The sequence below is a fragment of the Sinocyclocheilus rhinocerous genome, unplaced genomic scaffold (genome assembly GCF_001515625.1).
Source record: "Sinocyclocheilus rhinocerous isolate Xijiao unplaced genomic scaffold, SAMN03320098_v1.1 scaffold231, whole genome shotgun sequence".
NCBI classification, from domain to species: Eukaryota; Metazoa; Chordata; class Actinopteri; order Cypriniformes; family Cyprinidae; genus Sinocyclocheilus; species Sinocyclocheilus rhinocerous.
Window position 1 is genome coordinate 244181 of NW_015640454.1, and position 24274 is coordinate 268454.

The following is a 24274-nucleotide window of genomic DNA, read 5'->3' on the forward strand; positions in this document are numbered from 1 at the left end:
AACCTGTTAACTGGTTAACAGTAAGTTTCCATAATATATTCGGTGAATACATGTAATTACATTTAATATAATTTTACAGTAAAATACTGTTAAAAATAAGGTTTTTGGAAGTGAAAAAGAAAAAGTCATTGTATAATTTACAGTGAAAAAACGTAAATTGACACTCCCAGATTGTATGAATGAGACTGTGCACCTTCTATATATATACAAGTATTGCCCTCCTCAGCTCGTAGAAAAGCTGTTTGTGATGAGCTTTGGTTCATCATGTGACTTTCTCATCACCAACAGTTTTTGGTGGTTATTAGTGCATTACAATGGTTCAAAACAGATATTAGTACTTCAATGTGTTGGTTTATTAACATTACATCAGTTAATGAAATACGGTATTTTAATGTGAATTTAAGTTAAGTCTGTAAAACCTAAAATGTTGCTACCATATTTTTTACGGTGAAGTCCTGGCAACCACAGCTGCCGGTATTTTACCGTAAATGTCACCGATTTTTTTTTACAGTGTAAGATATAAAATAAGAAATATTTCTGTGTGACTAATCAAGTAAATGTGTTTCTTTGTGCAGGCGCTCAGATGTTCTTGTTCCATTGAAGCACAGGATCCTCACTGGATCATCTCAAATGCTGCAGAACATGATCATCAGGTTTGTTCGTGTCAGAATACTCACCAAAATAATATCATACAAGGATCGTTCCAGCTTAATGCAAGTCGCTTTTTGGTTTGTTTCAATATGCATCTCATATGTTAAGAAAAGCCTTTTCAGGCTTTGTTCCAGATAACCAGTGATATACTTAAAGGGGTCATATGATGTGATTTCAAGTTTTCCTTTCTCCTTGGAGCAGTATTTGAAAAAATAATGTGTTTTTTTTTAACATTAAAGCATGTCAACATATTCTGTTACACCAAATACACAAAATAATGATCTTTAAAAAAGCATCATATGACCCCTTTAAAATTTCATTTCACTTGAGTATTTCACATGTCTATGCGCCTCCTCTTCTGCATCTCTACATAATATAGCACAGTGATAACAGTTATCAGATATAAAGATGTATATCTGATATATATTTATCAGATATCAAGAACACTACTGGTATCAATTAACATTTATTATTTTTAAATAATACAATAAATATACTACAAAGGAACATGGGCTTTGGTAGAGAGTTACAACAAACATCGCTCTCTCTCCATTTCACAATGAAGGACAGGCCTGTTTTCATCGGAGCACTGAGAGGATGTATCATACGGCTGAGAAAAAAAATGTGGCTGTGGGAAGAAACATCAAGAGAAAGCTTAACAATTTCATGCATACAGGAAAGTTTTAATGCTTCAAAAGACATACAAGGGTGGGTGGACACAGTAAACCTGAATTTATTGACACAAAACCAATATCTCTTCTATCTTCTCGTACACAGGTTTGACACGACCGCAAAAACAAACAAACAAACATTACAAAGACAAAAAAAAACAAAAACAGAATCAACTTTATTGGCAGCATTACTGCTGGTTTTGAAATTTACAGAAGAATTGGTTGTAATTTTTTTTGTACTGATAAAGTTGTCAAAACTGCATATGAATCCTCTTAAAAGAAACAGTTCAAGTCATATTTAATTAAAAATTAGAGCAAGATTTTGCAGTAGCAGGACTAGTGGTCAAAAAGCAGAACAAAAGAGTGCAAGAAAAGGTCTAGTGGCAAAAGATGATAGATGAATAAAAAGATGGCTCTAGTCAATGACAACACATTCTGACAGGTGAAGGAATATACGCTAGCACAATTTTGTAATGTACAACATCCTTGAATAATCACACAAGACAATCTGATTCTTGCTTTTCAAGTCTCTTAAATTAAGAGAAATCTCTTTGGAAGGAAAGCTGAAATCGGCAGTCAAGTTAACTATTCATTCCTCTAAGCGTTTTGGTTCAAATATTCACAGAACCCTCCAAAAAGATCTAATGAAAAGGTCCCAAGCTAATTCTCCAGAGCGGTTTTAAAGGCAGAGTAAGTGATTTCTGGTAGCCAATGTTGATATTTGAAATCACCAAAACAAACACGCCCCTACCCCAAAAGGGTCTTGCCCCTATTTTGATAGCTCCGCCCCACATATACGTACGCAACCCAGGCAACGATTAGTTCTGTGAAACAAAGCAAAACCAATGTTACACCGTGTCTACGGACGTGAGCGGCGCGGCGCAACAAATCCCCGACAGAAAACTGCTGCCGAGTTCTATTTATGACGTGCTGACACAAATTTCAAATGGTTTTCAACGGTCGTTTGATCGCATCCAGTGTAGGCAGACTTTAGCTGTTGTAGACACGGTGTTACTCACCTATTGAGAAGAAACAAAGCAACCTCGGCGTCCGATCGCAGGCCTCCACTCCTTGAGTTCTCTCCAGCGCTGGAAAGCTGATCCGATATTTACACGGGTCCTACTTCTTGCCTTATCGTTCCGCAGACGTTTTCCTCTTTTGTTTTTTATCCGCCATCTCTATCTTTCTGTCGCTCGGCTCGGCTAATGTCCGTCCCATGCACTGAAAGCTCTCTCCTCCACATCACGAGTAGACACGCCCCTTATTGCTGATTGGCTACAAGTTTGTTTTGCTATTCGGCCCGAATCAGTTTTCTAAAGTGTTTTTGAAAAATCACATACCCTGCCTTTAAATGCTTAAAGTTTTAGCACGTGAAAAGGCGTTTCATTTCCATCGCTTCTGTTAGCTAGAGTAACACTTTACATTACAGGGTCCATGTTACACATAATACCTTAATCACGACAGCATTAACAGTAATTGTGCTCCGTTTAACCATTTCAGATCATGTAAATAGACTGTGATGTAAAGTGTGAGCTAAAGCCTTTGGAGGACCATGAAAGTACATCAATTATCTCCATGTAATACTAATAATCTGGACATTGTCAAACGTGGTGAGGAATGATAACAGAAGAAAAACGTGTTCTCATCTATAAATGAATATGATTTTACGGCATGCATAAAAATACTTCCCCAGCTCGGGAAGCAAAGCTAGGACTTTGACAGAAGACGTGGAACCGCTTGAGCATCACCGTAGAGCCGTTTTCAATTACAACAAACAAGAACAGGAAAAAAGGTATATATTTTTAGCACCACAGACAGAAGGAAATAGCACCTAGTTTACCGATATTGTGTTTCCTCAGTGTGATGTGTGCTCTTCTGATACAGGGAAGCACAAATTCATGAACGTCAGATCAAAGATTCCCCTCATGCACACAGGTCGCGATCTCACAGACCTATGGAAGCCACTTCAACACGACAGGTAGCAAATCAATGCTCACATTACGGCTGTTTCTTACTTTTATTGTCATTTTGTTCTTTAAATTACAAAAAGACGTTGTTGACATCTGGAATAAGACATTTTGTTGCTGTTGCAGTTGCTTTTTTGTCGTATTTTAATCATTTCCTTTATTTTCTCTTCTTCAGATTCACTGGAAATTTCCACAGGCTCTTATTTGGGGGGTTATTATTATTATTATTTTTAAGTGTTTTCCAATAACCAGCAGCTCTGTCCTTATCGTTCAATGGGTTCACATGCATGTTTTGAAGCCAGAACCAAAAAAAATAAAAAATCACTTCACCGGAAAAAAAAATATACAGAAAGTACTTACAAACATAGAAAAAAAAATATTTATATATATTTATATATATATAATCACCATTCCAGGGAATGGAAGACAAGTATGCACAAAAAAACAAAGCTTAGAAGTGGAAAAAGGAACAAGATAAAACCCAAGCAAACAAACCAGCGGAAAAGATTTCTCGTACGAGAAATGCCGAACCGGACGTGCATAGAGCTACAAGTCCATGAACAGGCGGGAAATAAAAGGATGGATCTAATCTGTCTATACAGCCTGTGGGAGGGGCGAAGAGTCGGATGGTAAAGTGGGCGGGGCTGGGAGAGACACGAGCGATGACCTCATCCAGTTTCAAAACTTGCATGTGATGCAGAGGGTACACTGAGGTTAAAAAGGTTGCTCTGTTATAAGAACCCATTGCTTAGACATCCATTCTGTCTTCAAATTTCTTTTATCCTTACTTTGGTATCTGTCGGGTTTGTTTGGAAACACAAAACTTTACAAATAAGTCGTCCTATTTCTTTCTCGTGTTTTGTTTTCGGAGAAAATGAATATGTTTTGTTCGCGTGTGCTCGCTGAGCAGTCTTAGCCGATGAAGCAGGCCGGTCCGACCTCAAAGCCGAACTTCTGCGTCGCTCCGCCGAAATCGTTGAACATAATGTCAACAAATGGTACCTGCTCCACTTTTGGTGTGTTGATCTCAAGAATAGTCTTTTCATAGCCCTTTTTCAACTGCGGGAGGTAAGAAAGGGAGCATTACGAACATCGCTTGTGAGAGTTTTCAGTTTAAACGTGCTAAAAAAAAAGACTTTAGAATTCGGAAGCACATACTATTACTAATTTTACGACTTTTAATGGCAGAAACATTAAGTTCCGAATTCAGCAAATATTTCTAGATCTTACCGCACATCCGTCGACGGCGGCTCTGATGTATGGGTTGTTATCGTAAGACATCTCCTCATCATTGGAGCCCAGGAAGCGGATGGCTTTATCGTAAGAGTCCAGTTCCTGGTCGTGCCAAGCCACCGATTGGTAACAGTTGTAAGTCAGGTTCTGCCGAGCCGTGGCGCTGAGTAAACGCAGGAATGTCATCTGGACCACTCCGATCGGATTGCCCTCCGCATCCATGTACGAGAGCTGCGCAGACAAACAGACAGCAGTGCGGTATAGATAAAAGCTGGACAAACGCCCCCTAGAGGTTCTGCTGAAAACTACACATCACACCCCTCCGGTCCTACGCTATTTTATGATCACTGACTATTGTTTTAAATTTGGGTTTCAAACTCTACAATGACAAAAAAAAAAAGTTCTTAATAATAATATTAAAAGTTACCAAAGTGGTAAGATAAGATATATTCCCCGAAAACACCTAATATATTTGATTGCGTCTTAAGTAAATTAATGTTTTTGATTTAAAAAAAAAAAAAAGGCAAACTTGTTTTTACAGTGAAACCATTGTCAATCTTTTTTAATAAATACTTTAGTATAACAATTATGTATATACACTTTTGTTCAAAAGTTTGGGGTCATCAAGGCTGCATTTATCTGGTCAACAGTAATATTGTGAAATATTATTACAATACCAAATATCTCCAGTCTTCAGTGTCACATGATCCTTCAGAAATCATTTTAATATGCTGATTTGGTGCTCAAGAAACATTATTATCAATGTTAAAAACAGTTGTGCTGCTTTGGGATTCTTTAATGAATATTAGGTAAAAAAAAAAAACAGTATTTATTTGAAATATAAATCTTTGTAACAAATGTTTTTACTGTTACTTCCGATCAATCCGATGCATTCCTGCTAAAAGCAGATTAACGTTTATATATGGTTAAAACTTTGTCTCTAAACACTCTTGTTTCGTCAGTCAGGCAAGAGCACAAAACTCTTTTCCCAGTTCAGTTCTGCTCTGCATGTATCAAACACCAAAATTCATTTACACATTCAAACATGCAAGATAAACTCATTTTGTTACAGACTCCACTGCAAAATATCACTAATATATTCAAATGAGTTGTACTGGTTTATATGCAAATTCTCCCCTTGTGGTGTGATGCAACATTTGCATTACGGAAATATGCAAATGTTTTGTTTTCATTCTTGAATATACCAACCCATGTTTAGAAGAAAACTCCATCTCCTCTGATCCACAAACACACACATATGTGACTGACTGAGAGAGCGAGCGCATGCTCCATGCACACACACACACGCATCATTATATATATACTTACGATTAGGAGGTCCTCTCACACACTCATATGCATTGACTTTGCATGCATGCATGCAACCCACCATGAACACCTGCCCATGACCACATTACCTCGTGATCACAGCTGAATGTCAAGAGAGACTGAACCCAGAAGCTCAGTGACTGAGATCCACCATGGACACAATGGCTCTGTTCCAAACACTAGTGAACGTCTCTGTCTACCTTCTAAGGCAGCAACTTATGTGAAACAGAACCCCATAGCAGGGTTATTATAGTTAACAAAATGTAACTAAAATGAAAACCATAAAAAAAAATTTGTTACTTGAAATAAATTACTAAAATTAATCAATACAAATGAATAAAAACTATGTAGACATGTTAAAAAACCAATAAACAACAAAATTATTAAAACTTTAAAATTAATGTGAAAAAATAGAAAAAAATATTTTAAATATTAACAAACACTATAATAGTTTATCAATGATGCCAAAATAACACTGCCATATAGTGGCTGTTTTGAAACGTTCTTCACTGGCAGCAATTTAAATATAATCAAAATAATCTTAGTGAAGTGTGACGCAAGGACTTCTTGTAGTCTTTTTCATCAAGTTTACCTCTGAAAAAATTATTTTAACAATATTTTATGGTTAAGTAGTGTTATGTTAAATACAACATAGATTTGCACAATATATTATGTTAATTTCCAAAGTTTTCACATTATTTTTACCATAAAATTATTTTTATTGTCTTGTTAAATCTTATGATTTATGCTGTATATGGAAACTTATTCCAATTTAAATGTTAATGTTAATTAAATGCTGCATTTTTACTTTTTTCTATTGAAAATACATTACTCGCTTGTCTAATGCCTACAGTTGATTCCAATACAGCATGTTCCTAAGTTAATGACTTGATACTCTACATGCATTACGCCAAATAGTGTTTAAGACTGAACTACCTTATCAATACTGAAAAAAATCCCTCATATCTATCCACAGATTTTCACTAAACTCATCACAATGCAATCATCGTCTCTGCCAAGGATGCATGCAATTCTATAACAAGGTATCAGGAAGCTGTTTGATACAGCCTTTGCTTGTCCATGAATGTTATTTACCTGTAGGTGAGCATCTCACTAGCATTTGGAGCAGAACAACAATCATGTGTTAACAGACTCAGTCACTTCAAGGTGATTTTCTCACAGAAGATGGGCTGGATTCCATCAGTCAGGCCTTTCACATGAACAAATCTACAACTTCTAGGATAAGTTAGGGTTTATGTCAGTCACTTTTTGAGTCTTTTTTTGCTATGGAAACAGACTGACTGACGTCTCCGCCCACAGACCTCAGATTACCCATAAGTCTGAGCAAACACACTTCTTGCTGCTGTTCTGATGATGACCATGCTCAGCCATGAAGGGATCCGAAAAGCATGCAGAAGCACGGGCCGTCAAAGAGACCGATGGTCCGGAAACAATGAGGATCCGCGGACCCTCGGTACCGGGCCCGTTCACTCATGCATTCCTACTTACCATGGACCCTCTCTTGTAGCGACTATACCAAGTGCCTGGACTGTCTTTGGGCCAGCGAGCCATTTTGCTCTGTAAAATAGGAGACTATTTCAGGAGGACAAGAAAGAGGAGTCACTCTTACCAGTTTACCACGTTTGAATTCACTGAACCACGACCCTGGATTCTCCTTCACCCAAGAGGTGAGTCTGGCCTGAGAGAGAGAGAGTCAGCTAGAGTCAATACTGCAGACAGACAGGGAGAAACAGGTAGCCTATGGGAATTATTTTGATCTGTTTTGCAGTGTAGTTGTCAATCTGCTCAAGGCAGAGGCTTTCACATAAGACATGATCCTGCAGACAGTTTGCAGGATTAAACCTGCAGCCCTACAATTAACAAAATACAACCCTGTACGAAACCGAGCTTTCATACACAACTATAATCCAATTATAATTATATTAGATATACAGTGGGTACGGAAAGTATTCAGACCCCCTTAAATTTTTCACTCTTTGTTATGAATAATAATATTTTTTGCTGAGCAAATGAAAAAAAATGCCACTTAAAAACCTAAAAAAGGTTTTGCAAATGAAAAAAAAAATTTTTAATAAAATTTTCCTATAATTATTTTTTCTCTGAGAACTACAAAAATGTCACCTAAAAACCTAAAAAGTTTTGTAAAAATGCATATAATAATAATAATATAATATAATTTTTATATATTTAAACAAAATAATTGAAAATTTTATATAGTTATTTTTAGCTGAGTGAAATAAAAATGACTAAAAAAAACGAAAAATGTTTTTTAAAAAATCATAAAAAGTACTACTACTACTACTAATATTGTTAAAACACTAAAATTTACTTAAAACCTAAAAAGTGTTTAAAAAATCCTAAATAATAATAATATAATGTTAATATAATCAAAACAATAAAATTTACTTAAAACCTAAAAAGTGTTTTAAAAAATCCTAAATAATAATAATAATATAATTTTAATATAATCAAAACACTAAAATTGACTTAAAACCTAAAAAAATATTAAATGAACACTTTATAATTTTTTATAATATTTATTTTGCTCAGCAAACTACAAAAATGTCACTTACAAATCTAAATAATAATAATAATAATTTAAAGTACTTTTTTGCAGGATGAAGGGTCCAATAGTGTTCACAGAATTTAATGCAAATGCAAAACACAAATTTTATGATACAGGTTTTGCTCTCATCCTAAATCAACAAAAACCCTAAAATTCCAATATGACCAACAACAATAATTTTTGAGGGAATTTTTGCTTCTGGTGTGAAGCAGCCTGTCGGCATGCAAGGGTTGCCCTGGTAAATATTTGTGTAAGGTGAGAATAAGCCTGAGGAGGTAGTTGTTTGTTGTTGTCTGCATCTGCTGGTATGAAGAGTGAACCTGTGGAAGAACTGAAGTTAGTGCTGAGAGTCACCTTCACACCCCACTGAGTGATTTTCCATCAGTGACGCTTCTGAGACTCATTAAGGCAAATAACTCGTCACACTTGTGAGCAGAATCTAATACACAAACATCATTAAAGACTATGATACAAGAACCCTCATTTTATTCAAAAATGATACTTCTGACTAGTTTTGAACAGTTTTGAGTTGAATAGCTGGTATAGACCTTGTTCAGGTTGTAGGAAAAAAGTACAGGTCATTCTGATGTGCATGCTATGTCTTTCCATAGATTTTCAATGGGAAAAAAACTCTAAATCAGATGTGACCTTAAAACAGTGTGACATATTGAACAGATTGTACCGCTATTCCTCTCTCTGCATGTTAAGCTGAACAATTTCTCTCTGGAAGTTTTTCAGGAATCCATGAACTACTAACTGTGAGTTGAATCTAGTGTGTGTTTGTTGTGCTTTGTGATTCAGAGATCAAAACGGTTTTACCCTAGATCTGGACTTATGGGAAGGGAAGCCGTCCCAAAGTGTTTTGCTTTGTGGCTGGCAGGAGAACATTTCTTATTACCCCTTCACTCTTTTTCTCTGGGAAGATGCAGCTCTCTCCACCTGCTGTGAAGTTACAGTACACTTTGAAAGAGTCTCTGGAGCAGCCCTGGTTCGGATCAATCCAGTATTCACCTGAAAACAGAGAAACAAGGGCCATCATAAGCTTTATGTATTATGTAGATATTTTCACACGGGATTCATTTAATACAGGGCTGAGAATCAGGTGGTTTTAATCTTGTGATTTGGAACTTGATATGCCAGTTAATCGTAATTAACTGTATGTCAAAAAATATGGTACATTTTCGGGAACCAACCCTAATTTTAATAAAAATATATATTTTTAAATGTATTTAATTTTATGTTAAATCTGTATTGCTAGATTTTTTTTATTAGCATCATGACTTTGGGTGTTGCGAGAGAGTGTTGCAAAGTGGTTGCCAGGCCATTACTACTGTAAACTGCAAAACTCACCACCTAAATGTTTGGACGGTTACTTGGCTATCGTTAGGCAGTTGCTAAATTGTGTTCTTAACAGCTTCTAGGTGGTTGCTAGGAGGTTGCTAGGCCGCTAGTAATTGTTGCAAAACATGAGTTGTGCTTGGCTGTGTGAAATGTGGCAACACAATGTTTGAGTGGTTGCTAGGATGTGGTTTGGTTACTAAGGTGTTCTAATTATTTGATAGGCTGTAACTAGGGTGTTGTGGATGGTTGCTAGGGCTTCACATTTTCTCTTAATTTTATTTTTCATTAGCATCATGGTTACCTTCTGTCTATCTCTGTTGTTTTTTTACTGATGCTTTGTTTAAAACAGGCATTAACATGCTTGGAAACATGCGTGCGTGTGTAGCGTGTGTGTGTGAGTGATACACACCATCTGGGAAATCTGGGTGGCACAGCTGCAGGTCTTTGCAGGTGCGGGCGGGGTTACTCTGTGTGCCCAGTGGGTGTTTCATCTGTTCAATCTCCAGTTTGAGAGAGTTCAGAGAGCCGAATATCTCCTCCATGCCATCCTCATAGTCTTTGTAGTTGGCGTCAGCAGCATCATCCATCATCTGGCTGGCATCAATGTTCCTCTTTGCCCGTTTGGGGCTGAACTGGATAGGCAGAGGGTGGATGACATCACCAGGTGGACCCTAGACGAGAAGATAACCATTAATATTCACATAACATGCATTATTTAGACTAGAGCACAGGCTAGTGTTGCTTGCTCATGCAAAATTCACCATCAAAATGTTTGGGTGTTGTTAGGCAGCTGCTAAGGTGTTCTGAGGGACTAGGGTTTTTTGGGTGGTTGCTAAGGTGTTGTAAGGAGGTTTCTAGGCTGTTACAAAATAATTAGAAAATGTGAGTGTAGCTTGGCCCATGCAAACTTGGTTACAACAATGTTTGGGTGGTTACTAGGGTGTTGTAAAGTGTTCTCAATGACTGCTAGGGTTTCCTGGGTGGTTTCTAAGGTGTTGCAAAGAGGTTTCTAGACTGTTAATAAATCATTGTAAAATGTGAGTGTAGGTTAGCCATGCAAACCTTGTTACTACAATGTTAGGGTGGTTGGTTACTAGGGTGTTCTTAAGCAGTGACTGTTGTTTTTTTTTTTTAAGGTGGTTGCTAGGGTGTTGAAAGGATGTTTTGGGTGGTTGTTAGGGTGTTATTAGGCAGTTGCTAGTTTGTTACTGTAGTTGGAAAATGTGAGTGTAACCCACTAGGGTTAATATGGTGTTGATAAGCAGTTGCTAAGGTGTTCTGAGTGGCTGTAGGGGATTTTTAGGTGGTTGCTAAGATGTTGATAGGATGTTTTGGGTGGTTGTTAGGCAGTTGCTAAGATGTTTTTAGTGGCTATTAGGGTGATTTAGAGTGTTGCTAGGATGTTTTGGGTGGTTGCTAGGGAGTCAATAAATTGTTGGAAATTTTAAGCGGTGCTTGACCATACAAAATTCAGACAATTACTATGATTTTGCAAGTGGTTACTAGGGTGTCATGGGTGGTTGTTAGGGCATTACATTCTCAATGCTTCTAACTGTTTCCTGTTCTATGTCTCACTCTATAAATAAAAGTGCCAAAATGCCCAATATTAAAAAACTACTGTAATAAACCTGAAAAATAACCATATCTACGATTATCCATCTAGACCAGGGGTGGCGAACGTCGGTCCTGGAGAGCCGCAGCCCTGCAGAGTTTTGCTTCAACCCTAATCAAACACACCTGAACAAGCTAATCAAGGTCTGAAGGGTTACTAAAAAGCTACAGGCAGGTGAGTTTTAATTAGGGTTGGAGCTGAACTCTACAGGGCTGTGGCTCTCCAGGACTGGAGTTCGCCACTCCTGATCTAGACCTTTACATTGACATTGACTAAACTGGCATTTCTCTCGGTGTCCTGAAGCTGAGTGTGGAAACAGCAACCGACACAGTCTGTAAATGTGAAATATCAGGTTTTCTCAAGGAAGCAATATGCACTGGACCCTTAACAGATTCGCTTTACACCACATAATAGACCTCAATTATACTTACGTAACATCTACTGCAGAATCATCTGTTTAAATATGCACTTAGTTTTGCTTTGTTTTATAGTTTGGTTTAGTGCAGTTACGTACTGGAGGTCCAGGCTGTCCCGGCTGTCCAGCTTCTCCCTTCGGCCCAGTCTGACCCTACAGAGACAGAACCATGCTCATTTAAAATGCTAAATAAATGAACAAGAATGATTAAATAAGAACATGAATAACTTACAGATGATCCTTTAGCACCTTTAGGACCAGGAGGACCCTGAACAGAAGTGAAACATACATATGAATCACAATTATGAATTACATTTATATTTAATATCCTCTAAAAAATAAAGATTATTATTAGAACCAAAAAGATGGAGAAACTTTTTTAAGTTTTCTCTTTAAAAAAACAAACAAAAAATCCATCATGTAGAAACCAAAATACTGATTTGAAGAACCCAAAGAACCACATTGCAACTCAAGAACCTTATACAGGCAATAAAGAAAAAAATCTTTGCTGCACCACTGAAGAACTTTTATTTAAGTGTATATAATAAAGGATTTCAATTATACCGGGAGACCAGGAGGTCCAATGGGTCCAATAGGTCCAGCGGGTCCGTAAATACCCTGTAGAGAAATACTTAAAATATTGAAGACTGCTTTATGAAAATACATTAAATTTAGCACGTTTATACTAGTTTTTATTGCTGTATGTATGTGAACATGTTCCATACAGTGTCTCCTTTAGTTCCTGCAGTTCCCTGTGGACCCGACAGCCCTCTGTCTCCCTTCTCTCCCTGTTCTCCTGGAGGTCCGATGAGTCCAATGAGACCAGGATGACCCTGAAACAAGCCGCTTGATTATTAAACTCATCAGTAATGAACATACTCCTTCATAATCAGTAACGCCAGCCAGAGTTCAATTAATGTACTGGACATGTAAAGTCATTACTACAGCTGTGTTGCAAACACTAGTTAGTCACCTACCTAGACTGCATCATAGTGCAATTAATTAAGAGTATCAAAGATGAATTTGCTTCTCTCACCTTTTCACCTTTAATACCAGTATCTCCCTTCAGTCCAGGCAGTCCAGGAGGACCCTGAAAGAGAGAAAGATAAGAAGAGCGAGGACTGTAGATTGTCATTTAAGACTATAATGAACTCATTCTCAGAGGAATATCACGTCGGTACCATCGGTCCAGGAGGTCCATCGGGTCCAGGAGCACCGGGTAGTCCTTGTTCTCCCTACATCAGGACCAAACAGATCCATTTATTAACACAATATCACTGCCTTAGACAGAACTGCATATGAGGACTGGTGTTATATTCTTGTGGTTGAAAGAGGGATTCTTACTCCATTTCAAGCAAATGAAATAATACGAAATGTAATTTTTATATTATGAATGATATAAATATAGATTTTTGCACTGTGACAATATTTGTCCAGGCAATGGCTTTTTTATTATTATTTTTTTTAATCAGCAATAATAAAATTAAAAAAATACTAGGATGTATATATACTTTACAATTTATATAATATAAATGGTAAAGTATATATATTTATTTTATATATATCGTATATTATAATTTTTTTGGCATGATAAAGACATTTTGGAGCATAAATATCAATGGTATTTTTTTTAAATTAGGTTTAAATCATTAATACTACACAATTTAAATATACATTTTTTTGCATTGCAGAAATTAGTTTTGTTTTTTATTTTAATCTTAAAACTTCTATAATCTTAAATCTACAGGTCCAATTTCTTAACTTGCATGTGTATATGTGTATATAGATATATGATATAATAATAATAATACAAATATTAATAGTAATTATTTAAAACAGTAATTACATTTACTACATAATTACTAAATAGTATATACTAAATAGTAATTTAAATAATATGTAATTTTTTTGTTGCATTGTAGAAATGAGAAAGTTTTTTTTTTAATGTTTCATAATCTTAAAATAAAAATCTTACATTTACAGCTCCAAATTTTTTATGCCCTAAATATATACATATATATAGAGAGAGAGAGAGAGATTTTGATTTTGTAGTGAACTATGACCCAGGTATATTATTTACAAGGCTTTGTGAGATTCACCAAATACATTTAGCTTAAACTCTGACATTAGGACCTAATGAGCTGTGTATGGCTGTCAGGCTGGTCCAGTATCACTCACCACTGGTCCAGGCACCCCTCTCAGACCCTCGGGACCAGGTTTTCCAGGGCTTCCCTGAGGACCAACTGGACCTGTCTTACCAGGTGGACCCAGGAGACCAGATTCACCCTGATTCAGAGACACACAAAACCATTGAAACCATTGCTGTAATGTATTTGTGACTGTAATAGTGCTCCAGTGCATGACTGTGTGAACGTCTGCATGTTACCTTGGCACCCTTCTCTCCCTGTCTTCCTTCAGGTCCAGCAGGTCCATGAGGTCCCTGAAGAGAAGGAATGAAAATTGAGAGCCATATATAGGTATTTTTAGTTTAATCCTATTAATATTAATGGCTAGTCAGAAATATTTTTGGCTGCTAATTATAATTTTTTTGAATGCAAATGATATAAGCATTGCTCACTCTCTTTCCTGGAGGGCCAGTGGGGCCGGTTTCACCAGTAGGTCCAGGGGATCCCTGAAAGAAACAAATAAACAACATTATAAAAGCAGCAAACATTATAAAACACACACATGCATGCAGCTGACACCAGAGATGACAAATGGTTGTGTTTAAATCCTACTCACCGCCTGACCAGGCTCTCCATCATCACCCTTATCTCCAGAAGCACCATCCAAACCCTGTAGAGCAAGAAAAAAGAATGTTGCTTCCTTAAACAACCTGAAAATATATTTGCAATAACTACATTTACACATTAATAACACTTACAGGTGAACCAGGCTCTCCAGGAGGACCAGGATCACCAGGGAAACCACTTGGACCCTGAAAATCAAACCACAACATTTGAGCATTTCTGTAGTTGATCAAAAACATGGTAACTGCATGGTCTCCTAAGCATAAAGAGTATGGTATTAGCATGCAGAACCTACAATACACTCTTAAAAATAAAGTTTTTACAAAACATCTATGAGATGTGTGTGTGTTGTTCTGAGACTTTCAGCAGTGAAGTTTTAAGAGTTTTGCATATGCAAGTTTGTTTTTTTTGCCATACTGAAGGGCCGATGTCTCCTTGCGGACCTGGTTCTCCTAGTTCACCGGCGTCTCCCTAGAGAAAAACAGAGAGATGTAAGTAAGCAGGGCTCTTTTTTCTCCTCAACACTGCAGAGATTTTGTCCACTGGACAGAAGAGCACGTCAGCATCATTCACTGTCTTGTCAGCAAATCTGCTTTCCTCTGCAGAACAACACTTTCTAGCATGAAAATCTGCGCAACATCGATATTCAGACAAACAAACGACCTTGATGATGACCAGTTCCATCAGACATCAGATGAGAATGGAAATCATTATACTGTATGTATCCAGACACCTCTGAATTGGAGCAATGACACTTTGAAAAATGAACTAGACTTTGAGGTTTTCTGAAGAATTGAGTGATGCTCCTGCCAAACTAACTGTCGTTATGCTAGAGTTGTGGGTGGTTGTTTAAAATGACTGGCTCCAGTCAAAAGAGCCCATCCACAAGTTTCTATAATATTCTGTTCTCTATATATGTCTTGGGTCCCTCCTGCAATGTACATCAATGAGTTTTTTTTTTTTTTTACACAAATTATATTATGACTGATAACCAATAAATGACTGAAATTAAAATTCTATACTATTTAGAGTAAAAAAAAACAACTAAATAATAAATTAAATGATTAAATAAATGGCCAAAATTAAACAAATAGTCTAAAAAAAAAGAAAACAAACTAAATTAAAAATGAAAATAAATTATTAAATCATAAATTAGATTATTAAACAAATGGCCAAAATTGAATTATTATTAATTATACTATTTTGTCTAAAAATAATAATAATTAATAATACAAATAAAGAACCATGTAAATAAATGGCTAGACTTAAAAGTCTATATTAATTTGTCTAAATAAAAATAAATAAAACATTTTATTTTATTGTTCTATTTTGCTTGATGTTAATCATTTTCATGTAATGACTGATAACCAATAACTGGCTGAAATTAAAATTCTATAATATTTTGTCTAAATAAAAAATAAATTGTTGAAAATAAATTAATTAATTAATTAATTATGTACTATTTAGTCTAAACAAATAAATAATTAAATAAATATATAAAAGGCTGAAATTTAAATTCTCTACTATTTTGTCTGAATTAAAAAAGAAACAATAAAAAAGAAACATCTAAATAAATAAATAACCATAATTAAAATTCAATATTATTTTATCTAAATAAAAATAAATACAAAAAAATTGTTTTATGCTATTAATGTATTTTAGACTTTGAGATTTTTAAATAAATTATAGTGTTATTAAATTATTCATGCTTTTTACAGTGTTATTAAATTATTAGTGCTTTCAAAGAATAACTTTGTGATGGCAAAGGTAATCTAAAGGTAAAACTAACCTTAGTTTATATTAATTAATTAAATATCCCAATATGAACAGATACCGATTCAAAAAGGAATAACAGTGCTGCTTGCCTTAGCAAACCACTAATAAAACACTATTAAATCAGTCAGTTTGTGATATTAAACATTCAATATTGTTCGTCCTCCCCCTCAGATGCAGATGAAAGACCAACATCAGTTTAACCATAAATGTGCTTTCTCTCATGCTGATAAACATGTTTAGAAGTTATTCTCTGTGCTCTTAGAGGATGTTTAAATGTGTGTGTGTGTGCGTGTGTGTGGATACTTCTGCACGTCCGCCATACTGAGGGATTAAGAGTCTCTCAGACGCTCTGAACTGTATCATTCGTGTGTGTGTGTGTGTGTGTGTGTGTGTCAGACTGAGGTATCTCTGTCTCTCTGTAGTGGGATAAGAGGTCTGTCAGAGTGAAGTGCTGAGGTAAATCTTCCAGACTAACAGCAAACAGCCTTGTCTCCAGGTCTCATTCTATCATCTTTATCTGTTTTCTTTAAGTCCTCCCCTCGTCTGTGTTTCTCTGGGCAAAACTCCTCTCTAAGCACAACTGAAACGGGTCCTTGGTTCCGATGCAGAACAATAGTGCTGAAGCGCCGTATTAAATAATATTGACAGTGGCCGGTGCTGAGGTGATGGAGCGCAGTCATGCGAACGCACGCTCTGCTGAGACTTACACAAAGAGACACAAAGACACTCACAGCTCAGTCACACACACACACACACACACATGTCTGGTTTGCTATCCTTGTGGGGACTCTCCATAGGCGTAATGCTTTTTCTACTGTACAGACCGTATATTCTATTGCCATACACCAACCCTACCCCTAAACCTACCCCTCACAGGAAACTTTCTGCATGCATAGATTTTCAAAAAACTTCATTCTGTATGATTTATAAGCTTTTGCACCCGTGGGGACCACAATTTAGGTCCCCACCATGACACGAGTCCCCATGAGTCTGTGTATATTCAGGTTTAAGTCCCCACCAGAATAGAAAGTGGATCCTTCTGCACGTCCGCCATACTGAGGGATTAAGAGTCTCTCAGACGCTCTGAACTGTATCATTCGTGTGTGTGTGTGTGTGTGTGTGTGTCAGACTGAGGTATCTCTCTCTTTCTCTCTGTAGTGGGATGAGAGGTCTGTCAGAGGGAAGTGCTGAGGTAAATCTTCCAGACTAACAGCAAACAGCCTTGTCTCCAGGTCTCATTCTATCATCTTTATCTGTTTTAAATCCTCCCCTCGTCTGTGTTTTTCTGGGTCATTTCTCTGGGCAAAACTCCTCTCTAAGCAGAACTGAAATGGGTCCTTGGTTTGGTGGGAGAACAATAGTGCTGAAGTGCTGTATTAATATTGACAGTGGCCGGTGCTGAGGTGATGGAGCGCAGTCATGCGAACACACGACCTGTTCGCTCTGCTGAGACATACAGTACACAAAGATACAGACACTCTCAGCTCACTGTCACACTCCATAAACACACACACACACACACACACACAACCAGAACTCAGAATAAAGCCTCAAGATCACTGCACTGAAAATAAAGCATAGCGCACAACTGAATGCTCTTTTGTAAAGTAAAGCAATGTGCTACTTTTGAATTTATAACATAATACCGTACCTTTTCCAAGCAAGTAAAGCATGTTTCATTCTTTAATGGAGAATACAATCTCTCGTCACACAGGCACGGTTCAAACTGAACTTCATACATCTGCTAATGGCCAATAAATTGGAAAACTCACCGGCCATAAATATTTCTTAACAGCATTTTGCATTCATTTATTAAAAATGTGTATTCTTTATGACAGTGGGATAACTTATCTGTTGTCAGAAAAACACCATCATTTTTGAATTTCAGTAATGTATTTTCAGTGATGATAATTATTAAAATTATTATTATTATTAAATCACTCTAATTAGAATTAAAGTTATCAATACATTTACTCGTATAATTACTACTTACAAATAATTATTACTTACTAGATATATAAATGTATTATTAATATCATTAATAAATTAATCAGAATTAACAAAGCTATTGATACTTGTTGATTTACTTGTTGTATAGTCACTAATTAAAAAATTTATAATAATTATTATTATTATTATATCACTCTAATTAGAATGAACAAATTTACTGATGCAAATTTGCTGGTCGTGAAGCTCAAACCAAAGCATCAGATACCGTGTTACACTTTTTGAGGATATTAATCTATGATTGGCTTACTTAGTTTACACATTAACCTGAGAAATATTTAACTTACAAAAACACTCACAGACACACAGGCAAACACATACACACATACACAGCTTTAACTCTAGAGAGAAGCTACAGGAAAACCTCACAGAGACACAGATCCTGAACTGACTGAGCACACACACACACACACACACTGGGATCATTACTGGCGCATTCTCCCTCAGATCAATAAGGACGTCGTCGGTTTCTAATTAAAGTGAAATGATAGTGTTTTGTTCATGACGCTGATGCGGATCACCTTTTCTCCCACGGCTCCTGGGTTGCCGATTCCTCCGGGAGGTCCCTGTGGTCCATCGGCTCCTGGGGGTCCGGAGGGGCCTCTGGGGCCAGGAGGACCGGGTGGACCCTGAGAGAAAAGTCAAGAAAATACAGAAAGAAAACTCTGTTTCTATTTAAGTACATTTCGATTTTTACCAAACTGACTGTATAAATGTAAAACTGTACCATCTGACCGACGTCACCGGTCTCTCCCTTCTCACCGGGGGGTCCAGGCAAACCCTGCACACAAACACAACCAGTTAAAACCAACTGCAACTCATATTAATCAGTCAAATCCTGTCCAAACTACATAAACAACATTTACAGTCCACATTAAATGCCATTTGCAGTCCATTTTACTTCCACAATCTGTTATACTTCCAAGGCAAGACTTGGTTTTATCCACCTGGAACAAATTTGTTGATTAATTGAAAAATGTATTATATTATGGACTGTGGTGCTATAATTGTTTCAGATGGTGATATCATGGTACTTAATGATTATCATATTCACATACAATATCATTCGCAAGTTTAGGGTCAGTAAGACTTTTTAATGCTTTTGAAAGTCTTTTATGCTTAAAATGGCTGCATTTATTTGATCAAAAATACAGTAAAAACAGTAAAATTGTGCAATATCACTACAATTTAAAATAACTGTTTGCTATTTGAATATATTTAAAAACGTAATTTATTCCTGTGATGCAAACCTGAATTTTCAGAATCATTACTCCAGTCTATAAAAGCATTTTTGTTACTTAACATAAAATAAACGTTAACTGAAATAAAAGAAAATAAAAGAAAACTTTAAAAATCCTTTAAAAATATATATATATATATATTTCAACTAGTTGGCAAGGCAATATTTCTTATTTTGCTGATCCCTCTAGTTTAAATTTAAGTACTAAAATAACTAAAATTAAAACTGAAATAAAAATTAACAAAAAATATCTAGTCACCAAAATAAAACATTTTAAAACTGTTAACTGAAAAACAAATATAAAAAAGCCTTAAACTTATTTTTTTATCAGCTAGTTGTCAAGGCAACATTAGTTTAACTTGAAGTACTAAAATATATAAAACTGAAAGAAAAAATTAATAAAAACTATATAGACATATAAAAAAACTAATAAAAATGACAAAAAAAACAAAAAATTACTTAAACTTTAACTAAAATAAAAGGTAAAAATAACAATAAAATCTAAATTAAATGATTAATAAAAACTATAATAGTACATCAAAAATACTAAAAATGTCACATTTTTGTTTAGTACTAAAGTAACAAACAAAAACAAATAAAAAAGAATAAAAACTATATAGACATTAAAAAATTAATAAAAATTATAAAAACAGCTGAATGACTAAAACATTAAAATTTATAAAAAATATGAGTGGTAAATATTAGGATAAAATCAATAAATCAATTTAATTAATAAATAAAATTAATTAATAAAAATGAATAAAAACTATGATAGTACATCAAAGATACTAAAATAATAGTGTTTTAAACAAGTAGAAACCAAACTTTGAAGTTCTAACCTGAAGGCCGACGGGTCCGGGTGGTCCTGGGAAACCTCGTGCGCCCTCATCTCCCTTCTGTCCAAACAGACCCTGCTGACCTCTGGGACCTGGCTCTCCATCAGCACCCTGCAGGGAGGAAGTGACATCACTAACACCACTTACACCACAGCAAGACACACCATATGAGAAATGGCTGATTTCAGTATACTTACAGGTGGACCCGGCTGACCCGAAGGACCTTGGCTACCGACGGGACCTGGAGGACCCTGAAGAATGGCAGAAAGAAGGAGAAAAAAATAAATGAGAAGAAAGAAAAAAGCAAGCAAGCACAACTCATTGATTTTCACAACAAAGACAACATCTATATTCATAACCGCGCAGTGGTAATAACAGAACGAATGACTGCCATGGGAGAACGACACAAACAAACAGACAAATCCAAACAGGACTCATTGAATATATAATGTTCTTGGACTGAACTGTAATGGAAATGTAAAGAATAAATTCAGAGTGACTCACCTGCTCGCCCTTGTCACCTTTGCTTCCCTTCTGTCCCGACTCTCCAATCTCACCCTGTCACAATAACACAGCATTTACATATGCAAATATGTAATATCTAAAATAATATCTAGAAAATATCTAAAAAGGTCACATGACACAATAATACAAATTATACAAATGCAGTATCTGTTTCTCAGAGTTTCTGGAAAAAACAAATATCTGCTGTTTACCAAGGCTGCATTTATTTGATAAAAAATACAATAAAAACAATTAAATTGTGGAAATATTACAATTTCAAATAACTGTTTTCTATTTGAATATATTTTCAAATGTAATTTATTCCTGTGATGCAAAGCTGAATTTTCAGCATCGTTACTCCAGTCTTCAGTGTCACATGATCCTTCAGAAATCATTCTAATATACTGATTTGACACTCAAAAAACATTTATATTATTATCAGTGTTAAAAAGAGCTGTGCTGCTCCATTTTATGGAAATCATGATTTTTTTTCAGGATTCTTTGATGAATATAAAGTTCAGAAGAACAGAATTTATTTGAAACAATTTTTTTTGTGACATTATAAATGTCTTACTGTCATTTCTGATCAGTTGAATGCATCCTTTCAGAATAAAAGTATAAATGATTTCGTACAAAAAAAAAACATACATTTTGAATGGTAATGTATTCATATTCATATGGTATTTACATAAAACTCAGAGGAAATTCAAATAACACAATATCACCATTGTATATGGTGAAAAAAACCTTGTATTAACATAGCACATGCCTAAAAAACATGGTATAGGTAAACATGGTACACTCTACTATACTTTTTAGTCTGTTTTTGTTGGTGAAGTCAGTTATTAGGAAACTAACATTGCTATTTATTCCTATGACTATATTTCCCAGAAGGCTTTGCACCTGTCACACATGGCAGAGCTGACACACATATCCTTCAAATATCGCTCACACCTTAGAAACTGCCAAAGCTAACACATGTTGGTGTCACACCTCAGATCGGTGTGTGTGAGTGTGTCACGGTGATGTCATTTCCCTGACACGTTCACCTAAGTGTTAAATTAGATCATATCCAATAAGGCAAACTGCATATTTGATTCCCTGCGCTGTAATATCACTTATATTTCAGTATCATCACACATATTTCTCATTCGAATGTGACATTGCTATGTTGCTGTTCCACCGGTTTGATACTCTATTAATGAAGTTCAGAATGATTTCTGAAGGATCATGTGACACTGAAGACTGGAGTAATGATGCTGAAAATGTAGCTTTACATCACAGGAATAAATTACAGTTTACAATGTATTCAATTAGAAAGCATTTATTTTAAATTGTAATATTTCACAATATTACTGATTTTACTGTATTTTTGAGCACATACTGTAAATGCAGCCTTGACTTCATTAATGTATACTGTATTATCAAAGCTTCATTTAATTTTTTTAATTTGGCCATGCACTAAGCAAATATCGAACCATCCATCCATTCCTCTAGAGAAAATATTGATCAGACAGCTGAGCGGTTTGATCTATGTGTGTGTGTGTGTGTGTGTGTGTGTGTGTGTGTGTGTGTGTGATGTGACCTTCACTTCTCTTCATCCTGATCTAATCATCTAGCAAACCCACCAGATTCAACCATGATCATCAATTACATGTCACGTCTCTGTCCTTAATTCATTCATTTCACTTCTCAAACCTTCTTCTACCACTTCTTTTTCTTCTGTACCTTATCACCATCCTCTCCTGGGGATCCGATGGGTCCGGCTGGGCCTGGAAGTCCCACAGGTCCCTGAATACCATCTCTACCGGCTGGGCCTTGAGGTCCTTTCTCGCCCTAACATGAGAGGTTATAGTTGTATATTTAATCATATGGAGCTAAGCAGGGCTCAGAAATGAAGATGGAGCATGTTTGAGGAAGTACTCACAGGTCCACCTTTCTCTCCAGCTGGGCCCGGGGGTCCTTGAGGTCCGGGTCGGCCCGGGAGGCCAGTAGGTCCAGCTGGGCCAGCAGCACCACGTTCACCAGGAGAGCCCTAGGAATATGTGAATATGAAATTTCATAACTGATTTACTTGCAACAACTGCCATTTGCTACTGAACACTTGATGATCTGTTTGATTAATTATGCATTTGTTCTTGAAAAAAAATCATATGGAGGTGTTGACAGCTGGCATGCATATATGATTTTTAATGCAGAAACAAATGCTGTGTTTTCAAGATATTGATTATATAACTATGCATATTGCGACATTATATAAGATATCAGTAAATCTGAATATTCACAATCCTGGTGTCAAGTCTGCATAAAAAGAGAGAGAAAAGAGGAATAGATTTGATCATACTTAATCATCTATCATTTATAAATGTGCATTAGTCAAACATTTGGACACAACTACTTATTATTTGACTTTTTTATTACAGTTTTATTTTAATAGTAAATATGAAAATATATTTATGATTATATATAAAAATATTTAATATAGTATTTCATATTTAAATACAATATTTAATATAAATATTCATATTTGCAACTTCTTTCAACCAACCTCATTAAAGACACTGTTAAAGATGTTCACATGTACACTGCCAATCAGAAGTTTAAGGTTAGTAAGATTTTGTAATATTTTTTGAAAGAAGACATTGCTCACCAAAGCTTTATTTATTTGATCAAAATACAGTAAGAACAGTAATATTAATAAATAAAATAACAGTTTTCTGTTGTAATACATTTCTTTAACAATTATTTTATGAATAGAAAGTTTAAAAAGCAATGATTATTTGAAATATGTCACTTTTGATGTATTTAATGCATCCTTATTGTTGCAAAAGTATTATTTTCTTACTGACCTCAAACTTTTGAATGGTAGTGTATGTTGATGCTTTTTCTGCACTATTCACTGTAAAACATGAATTAAATAGTATACAAAACTAATAAATTCAATCAAGTAAGTCCTAATGTTTGACTGGTACTGTATATATACACTGTAAATCATCCATGTCATACAAACTGAATCACTGTACTCACTGAAAACCCAGTGTGTGGAGCAAAAGGCGAAAGGAGAAAGAGAAAACAAGGTAAACAAGCAAAAAAAAAAGCAGTTGGAGAAAAGATAGGCAAATAGAGGGAGCATGTCTACTTACAGCGGGTCCAGGTGGCCCTGCAGGTCCTTCATTCCCTTTCAAACCTGCTGATCCCTGCAGAGAGACACATAAAACTGCTGAACGTACACAAACACATCCATGTGCTGCTGCACGACACGTTTGATGGGTAGAGGTGACACGGGGATGTACTATTTATACTGAACAACAAACTAAAAAGCTCAAAGCATGAAAAGAGAGATGCTCGCCTGTGC

At 35.8% G+C, this 24274-nt stretch overlaps 1 protein-coding gene across 2 annotated transcripts in view; it reads right to left on the reverse strand.

Annotated features, from left to right (window-relative positions):
* Window positions 1-3534: 3534 nt before the first annotated feature.
* LOC107752937 (collagen alpha-1(XI) chain-like) overlaps window positions 3535-24274 on the reverse strand; it is a 112339-nt gene continuing 91599 nt past the window's right edge. Inside the window, exons 41-65 of one of the 2 annotated variants that reach the window (XM_016569008.1) lie at window positions 24063-24116; window positions 22847-22954; window positions 22648-22755; window positions 20920-20973; window positions 20613-20666; window positions 20419-20526; window positions 19067-19120; window positions 18861-18968; window positions 14974-15027; window positions 14691-14744; window positions 14549-14602; window positions 14385-14438; window positions 14193-14246; window positions 13985-14092; window positions 12988-13041; window positions 12843-12896; window positions 12532-12639; window positions 12371-12424; window positions 12039-12074; window positions 11906-11959; window positions 10189-10450; window positions 9337-9449; window positions 7361-7429; window positions 4520-4753; window positions 3535-4348 (exon numbers count right to left, since the gene is read on the reverse strand). In XM_016569008.1, the coding sequence (XP_016424494.1) occupies window positions 4202-4348; window positions 4520-4753; window positions 7361-7429; window positions 9337-9449; window positions 10189-10450; window positions 11906-11959; window positions 12039-12074; window positions 12371-12424; window positions 12532-12639; window positions 12843-12896; window positions 12988-13041; window positions 13985-14092; window positions 14193-14246; window positions 14385-14438; window positions 14549-14602; window positions 14691-14744; window positions 14974-15027; window positions 18861-18968; window positions 19067-19120; window positions 20419-20526; window positions 20613-20666; window positions 20920-20973; window positions 22648-22755; window positions 22847-22954; window positions 24063-24116 (2211 nt within the window). In that variant the 3' untranslated portion in view covers window positions 3535-4201. Of the gene's footprint in view, window positions 4349-4519; window positions 4754-7360; window positions 7430-7481; window positions 7551-9336; window positions 9450-10188; window positions 10451-11905; window positions 11960-12038; window positions 12075-12370; window positions 12425-12531; window positions 12640-12842; window positions 12897-12987; window positions 13042-13984; window positions 14093-14192; window positions 14247-14384; window positions 14439-14548; window positions 14603-14690; window positions 14745-14973; window positions 15028-18860; window positions 18969-19066; window positions 19121-20418; window positions 20527-20612; window positions 20667-20919; window positions 20974-22647; window positions 22756-22846; window positions 22955-24062; window positions 24117-24274 lie in introns of both variants that reach the window. The other variant, XM_016569007.1, reaches the window with a different exon arrangement.